The 7,996-nt window shown below is 37.9% G+C and overlaps 1 protein-coding gene across 1 annotated transcript; it reads left to right on the forward strand.

Moving 5' to 3' along the window:
- The first annotated feature begins 613 nt into the window (after positions 1 to 613).
- LOC136425110 (AN1-type zinc finger protein 6-like) lies at positions 614 to 6,363 on the forward strand. Its single transcript, XM_066413901.1, has 4 exons — positions 614 to 728; positions 3,908 to 4,066; positions 4,699 to 4,971; positions 5,669 to 6,363. The coding sequence occupies exons 2-4, from the start codon at positions 3,916 to 3,918 to the stop codon at positions 5,815 to 5,817; spliced, it is 573 nt and encodes a 190-aa protein (XP_066269998.1). The 5' UTR covers positions 614 to 728; positions 3,908 to 3,915; the 3' UTR covers positions 5,818 to 6,363.
- Positions 6,364 to 7,996: the final 1,633 nt, after the last annotated feature.

A 7,996-nucleotide genomic window follows, 5' to 3' on the forward strand; every position in this document is an offset into this window, starting at 1 on the left:
ACGCGATGAGCAATCAGCAACGCACCAACACAGACCATTCCAGCAGCCATTTTTCATGCAAATGGTGAAATTGAGATTTTATTTTCAGATTTACAAACGATTTCTTTTTCGAAGTTTCTCATTTTGACGTTATCTTACGTAACGGGTGGATCTTTTGAATTGCCGGCACCGATAAGAAGTCAATTATATTATAGTCTGCCCGCTACTCGCACGGTTGCGTAATGATATACCAAAGGACATCGTTGCCATTTATGACATCTATACATTGCCGAAATGAGAAAATGAATTGAACGGCGGATGGTAAATGCTTGGAAAGTCCACCAAATTTGGTGAATTTTCTCAATTAAATAAACAAACAAATAAGAACCTGATGGAAAAAATGAAGAGCTACGTGAATTTTCCTTCAGAGTTAAATGCACTGAATAGATAAAGTTTCCTACAACTTTTTTTAATTGTTTAAGAAAGTTCCGGAATCGGTAAAAAGCCTTGCAGCTGTTTGGGGCAAATCGCCTCATACTCACGACTCGTCATAGCATGACGTAATACACAGGAATTCCAGCCTTAGCCAATCAGCGCCAAGGATCCGGTCACGTGACTACCCAGAAATAGCTTGTACGTCGGCAGGACTACGTTGCAAAGGAAAGACGGAGGGTTGTTGTTAAATCTTTTCCTACGTTTTCTTGAGTTTCTAGCGTATATTATCCAATTCTAAAGGATCCAGATAGCAGGTAAGCCAGTTTATACTACGATTAAGGCACGTAAGGGGTGTTGTGGCGATGTAGTGTTGGTTTATGTCGTTTTTTTCGGGATGTATTTTTTGTTGAATATGTCTAAACACATCCGGATGACCCCCCTCCCTCCCCACAACCTCCAATTTGTAGCTTAGTCATTCTATAATATCGTGAATCATGATCGTTTTACACCGGATATACACTCTTCCTAGTATACAAGACTCGCCTTTGGTCTACAAACTTTACCTACGTGAATCCTGTCACATTTTTGGGTCAAATTTTGTAGAATTGAAAAGAGAAAAACAGGTTCTAGCCGTTCTGTAGAACGGGGATTGTTAGATTGTAACAAAATTCCAAAAAAAATCGGATGTTGTTTTTTTAGAGCAACGGCCTTCCCCTGACTCTACCGAAAGTCGCTACGATGCTTCGTTTTTAGGTAGCTGATACATCTAAAACGTAAAATGTTCTCATTTTAGCAGATCGATCTCTTAATTTCTTGGTTTTTATATGGTTGTTACGTGGGGGCGATGTAAAATGAAGACAACACAACACAGATGTTTTGTCGGTGTCTCGGGACTTTAAATTTGAGCGATTTTAGGACATACTCGGAGTAAAAAATATGATTCTTCGTCTAACGTCCTAAAAATTTTATGAAAATTAATTGATAGATAAAACGCCAGACGTGACTATACGTGAGTTCAGCCCAGTGTACTATGTCCTATTGGGAAATAATTTATTTGTTTTTTCAGAGGTCATTTTTTCGAAGTATTGTCCCCAGTTTTCCCTTTTAAAGCATGCATATTGAAGTAGAAACTATATAAGATCTCAACTGATGTATGTAGTATTGTTTATATCATAACTGTATTGAATTTAGCATTGAAAGAAAAGCAGAAGTAGTTGAGAAAGCAGGAAATGGGGGGGGGCAGGTTGTTACTAGTATGTACGACTAATCGTAGTCACAGAAAAGACTTTCTTCAATTCTTGATGCCAAAAATATATGAGTGTTTTAGGGTTGCTACATGTCCTGAATTGTGCATGTATCAAGGTGCTGAATTTTCGTCAAATAGAATAAAAATGAAGTGGCGAACTCGACAAAAGAGGGCAAAAATACTCTATTCTAGTCTCGCTTGATAATACTTTATAGATTCTAAACCCCAAATAGACTACATATTGTATTCAACAATTGTTAAAGTCCTTACATGCATACCCTGCTACAATGTAACTTATTAAGTCAAATACCTTATACAACAAAGAGTAAAATTCTGACTGCAAACATTGCATAACTGTGTACGTACACCCGGCACCCACAATGATGGTTTGACGTACGTTTATGTAGCTACAGGACTTAAAAGGTATCTTATTTTTAGCATTTTGCGAGCATGCTTATGTAACTGAAGGGCGGCCAACCAAAGACCCGATGGTATATGTTGTTTTCGTACATGTAACTGCCACTAGGCAACTCAAGAACCGGGGCAAAAAAATCGTTTTTTAGTAGGTGCACTGGTGAACCCCAAAATTCAGGTGCACAGAACAAATATGGGGTGCACAGCATAGAATGAAGTAGATTTTCAGCAAAACATAATTACAAACCTTACTGACGTCAGCACTTGAATATGAAATTCTATAGCTAATATTAAACAAGTACAACATATAATACAACAACGGTTTTCGTATTTATTCTGACAATTGAATGTAATAATATGCTGTGTACAGTACAATATTTTGGAGATACGGGTAACCCTGGACAAATATCTACTGTCTGTGTAGGTGCACCAGTGCAGTACAAAAATTAGGTACACCGCTTCAATTCATCTTTAGCCTAGGTGCAGCAAAATGCATATGCACCCAGTATTTCGATCCCAGAGGAAGTTATTTTTTTTATAGTAAAAATTAAAAACTAAAACCACCCTTTTGTTCAATGGTTTTAAATGGTATGGTTGTCAGCTGTTGCTACAGCCTTGAATAAGGGCATCTGTGAACCAACGTTATGCACCAGTTGTATGGTCACCGTCAGTCATGTAGATGAGCGTATTAAAATTCTAGATCGTAGCCTTGCTGCTCTAGATAACTGTCTTGTGTTTCAGACATAATCCATAATTCATATATCACATTTTCTATCTTGATCAATCAAATTTAGCCATATACATCTATACTGTAAATTCGCTTATTTTTGTGGCATCTTTATTTCATTGCAAAGTGAACACAACTACACAAGAGTTTGTGATATCTTTTCCATTCGCAGTTGAATTTGAAGCAATATTACTGCAGTAAGAACACAATTTGAACGCAGGTGTTGTGAGTGTGTTGGTGAGGGGTAACCTTCAAATTTAGAAATACCACAAATATTTCAGGATGTACAGTATCTGTTATGTCAGCAGGCGTAAAAGGACAGTAATTATAGTCCCAGTACATAGCACAAAACACTTGGGAATTTGCATGTAGAAAAAGGTAGGGGGAGGGAGGGATACGTTAACAGTTGGTACAATAATTTTGTTAATGAACAAAGCCATAGTTCCCACAGTTAGAAGTCTCATACAAATGATTTTCACTGTCACCAATTTCAGTGAATAGAATAAAAGATGTCATTCCATATCCCTTCTTTATTGGGGACATGTGTGAAAGTCAAACTGTGAATGGTGTGATAATTCAAGAAAGCGCTCGCTATACCAAATTTATATTTTACAATTTCTCAGTTTCACCCAATTGAAGTCTTGTTCTCAGTGACTCAGTCCCAACCATATCTTGCAAGAATATCTTGAGAGGATTCTGAATTTATGGGTTATATAATACAAGTGATGTTATCGTGAAATGTGATTAATGTTTCAGTTCATGGGACGAGGACATGTTTTTCGTGCTCTTGTACAAATGTATCATATATTAATTTCAGTGCTTTCATGAATTTCAACTATCAAGCTAGATTGACTTGAAATTTTCAAGCAGAAAATTGAAAATGTACTAAACAACTGTTGAAAGTGAAATCTACAACACAACTGTTTAGATAAGAAGAAATGTTTAGTCAAAACTGTTGAACAGATACAAGTATATTTTGTAGTATGATACTGCAGGTCACTCTTGGAGTGCCAAATATGGAAGGAGAGAGTTCCAAATATGGGAGGAGACAACCGTATATGGTAACAAACCAAGTGATTGACAGCTTATCCCAAATTTCCCAGCAGGTTTGAGAATGGATCAAGCACAGGCCAATCCCACACTTTGTCGGAATGGCTGTGGGTTCTACGGCACTTCAGCCAATGACGGCATGTGTTCCAAGTGCTATAAGGACACTCTCAGGAGAAAACAAAACTCCCCCAACTCTGGAAGGATAAGCCCAGCAGGTAACGACTTCAGAACTAGTTTAATATTGTTACCTTTGCCGTGAAAGTCATGTTTGTGGTAGTATTTGTGCTTTTGTTGTGGTTTAACAGTATAGATGAAAAGAAGCCGTGCGTGGATTGCTACCATAAGCTGGTAAGTTTTAGACCTATCAAAGAAACGGTTCGATTTTGGCTCCTCTAGTGACTCTCTTCAGTATCACATCCGAGCTCCAGTTGTGTAATTTTGTCCTTGCATTCTTATAGCGATGTTATGAAAGAGGTATTGGTACATGTAGTTACCACCATTGCATCTATTCTTATGTAACTGTCTACCAGTAAAGCTCATCCCATTCACACTTCATGTTATGTTTCACAACATGTTCCGGAACTGCCATACAGCACAAATTGAAATCTCTCTTGTGTAACAATGCTGTTATGCATTGTGAGTTTCATGTAATAGTTTCACATTTGCTGTATGTGGGAGTTGCATGGATGTAGAACGTTACGAATTACAAAGAATTTTGCTGTAAGTGATTGGTGAATCAAAAAACGTGTTTGGTGTTGTTTGGAAAATGCCATTACTATTCATTACATATCCATGTATGTACAAACCCACTTTAACACTGGTACCTTGCACTGTGTTGCACACACAGGTAACAGCAGTAGCACTTCCAGCAACAATGTGCCCCATGAAGAACCGTCGCCAGTCTGGGACGACGCTGCCGATTCGTCTACGAGTCCACAGGCAGCGGAGGCACAGGCAGAGGTAGAGGGCGCCGTGGCACCAACAACAACGAACGCAGCCGACAGTACGACCTTACAAGAAGACGATCAGTCAGACAGGTCACAGAATAGTCCCGATTCACAGAAAGGCAAATCCAAGAAAAATCGCTGTTTCACGTGCCGGAAGAAAGTAGGACTTACAGGTAAATATCAGGTCATTGTTTTAAAAACAGATGCATGCTAGAATAAAATTATGTCCCGGTATAAAGACGACTAATTTGAAACTTTGAAAATTTAGCATCGCTGATGTAGACCCCATAAATTGTTTGTTGCTACACTGCAGAATGAAAAGATATCATCATATGTGCTGTATATGATGTATATGATATATATTACAAGGTAGAGATTGTAGTTTGACAGAATCTCCAGTAGAGATGGTGATCGGAGTCTATGTCGACAGAGATCTTGATCCGGATCTCTGCCAGTATATTTGACGATTCTACCAGTTGAGATCCTGATCATAGACTGTAAATGTTTCTGTCCATGTGGATATTTGCTTGAAAGACAGAACTTTTTAACTTTGATTCATGTCACTTTATATCATTGGACTGGCTTGAAATTTAGGAGTTATAAATAGGAGACTACCCTAATACATTCTTAGCATCCTAGTGGGAATGCTAGTACTGTACTAGTACATGTAGTACTCAGATCAGGATCTCTACCAGTAGAATCAGCGATTCTGTCAGATCACAATCTCTGTTCTGACATATATATGTATACTGTATATGTATATACACATGTATTTGTGTCGGTACTGTTAAAGTTCCTGTTGAAACTGTTATTGAAGGTAATTTCTTTTTAAATGAAAGATAACAGCCAAGTGTTTCCCTTGTGTTTCAGGTTTTTCGTGTCGCTGCGGTGGTTTATACTGCGGGCTTCACCGGTATTCCGACAAACACGATTGTACGTTTGACTACAAGGCAGCTGGACAGGAGCAGATCCGCAAGAATAACCCGGTCGTTGTTGGAGAGAAGATCCAGAAGCTTTAGACGGAGTACGCGGGAATTTCAAAGTTGTGAATGGAGACTTTGTGTGCACATTCATCAATAATGAGACCAGCAGTGATGGAATCATTTCTTAAAAAACAGAAAAAACAATGATATCTTGACATAGGCATGTATTACGTATTACCTGACTTCGGCTATTTCAGTCATACCTTAAGCCACAGTGTTCTGCTTACTGTCGTGTCTTAGGTTATTTGACATATTATATTCTTTAGTGTAAACGAGCAATTGGATATTAGAAAAAAAGGATTGTAATTGGACATACTGTAATAGACACTTCCTAGTTGCATGCAAAAAACTCATGTAAAAATGTGCATAAAGCGAGAATAGTGCAAAAAAATAACTCCATGTTATAGCAGAAACATTTTGACTGCATTTATCTGGGTTTTAACAAGTGAAATATCTGAAAAGGGGAGTAATTTGGGGTGGTTTGTAACTAGCCTTTGCTTCGATTCATATATCCTGTACGATCGTCCGTTAGCTTACAAAAATCCCTTCGCTTCAAACAACTTTGCAAATGTATTACCTACACTGTACTTCGCATCCTACTCAATAGGTGTCTCTTCTGCAAGTGAGGTTGATAGTCAATAGCTGTGTGTGACATAACATCCTTGCAGCCTGTATTTATTGATAACACCATCCTCTTCTATGTAGTGGATAATTACTGTGTTTGATTTATCATAGTTTATGAGAAAGAGACCTTTATGATTGCTAGCAGCTCTTTGTTCTAGTAGATTTGAGACCTGTGTATGGTTCTCAAGCTATAATTGTATGTGACAATTTTTTTCTTCAGTTGAGGGGGGATGCCATACAGTGATCTCTCGGTACTGGGGGAAACACTGTCAACAGAGGGAGGCCCTGTTGTGTTTGTGTTTATTAAAGCATTTCAGTGATACTAACAGAGCACAGCGTACATTTCTTTGTGTGCAGTATGAAGGATGAACTCACCATGTTAAAGTCTTGAAATGACACTAGTCGTTGGATTTGAAAAAAAAATAATAATCAGTTCTAACAGAAAGATAGTGAAATGTAAAGCAGTACATGTGAAGGGGAGGTGGGCATTGCATTACCCTTGGTGTTATTGTATTGACGAACCAGTCTTGATTTTATCAGCGGGAATCTAAACCAACAGCAGTTCAAACTACATATTTTGTCTTGAATGAACAATGACGCCTTAAAATCATGTGAAGAAAAACATTTGTTCATAACTGTTGACCTGCTTCCTAACAATGTACCCAGTGCAACCATGATGCCAAAGGAGGAAGATGGTTTAAGGCACCCAGAGCATTTTATGAGGCTTAAAAACTGGAAATATTCTAGTTGCTGTAATCTTTGTGAAATTGATATTCAATGCCACTGTCTACCACATTTGCGTGCGGATTTCTTATCAAAGGTGCTCAAAAGCGGCACAAAAATAAGCTACATGGTGATCTTTTAGTTTCATGTGCCTAGTGTAAATAGACCGATACAATAGCCCCGCCCTCCTCCGTCAAAACGTAGAAATGCAAAATTAAAACATAAAAATGCAAATATTTGACAGACATGCAGTCACTCTCTCATTGGTCGAACTGCTAATTGTGATGAACAGTCAGGATCAGGCTTGGATTTTCATCAGTTCTCACCACACAACGACATCGTATCTTAGCTCCTTTAATGTTGATATGTAATGGTACAGTGTTATTAAAACTTACTATGTGTAGGAATGACTAGAAATTTGATTTTTTTTTTATTCAAGTTTCAAGCCTCGCAAAATACTCTGGATGCCTTTAAAAGTCATTCAACATGAGAGTATGCCGACTGCAAGAAGTGATGTGATTGGCTGATGGTGGATTCTTCTTGTTCATAAGAGGCAACATTATTGGCCAGGTACAAATACCTTCAAAAGGACAGAATTTTGGCTGCTTTAAAAGGGCCGTTGCTTGTGTATTGGCTGATAAGCAAAGTTGTCATCCTCAAACTAATATTGTTAAGTCAAAAGTGAACATTGACTAGAATGAATAAACATCAAAATCACTTTTATGACCCAAGGCAGTTTTTTTTATTTGAACACAATTAATGGTAATGACTGGATTTAATTGCATTCGGAGGCCTCGAGAATGACTTCAGGGACTTTTTTTTGCCATGTCACCTCTCAAAATTTACATTTGTATTGATATTGATATTA

This window comes from Branchiostoma lanceolatum, chromosome 19 (assembly GCF_035083965.1).
Source record: "Branchiostoma lanceolatum isolate klBraLanc5 chromosome 19, klBraLanc5.hap2, whole genome shotgun sequence".
NCBI lineage: Eukaryota > Metazoa > Chordata > Leptocardii > Amphioxiformes > Branchiostomatidae > Branchiostoma > Branchiostoma lanceolatum.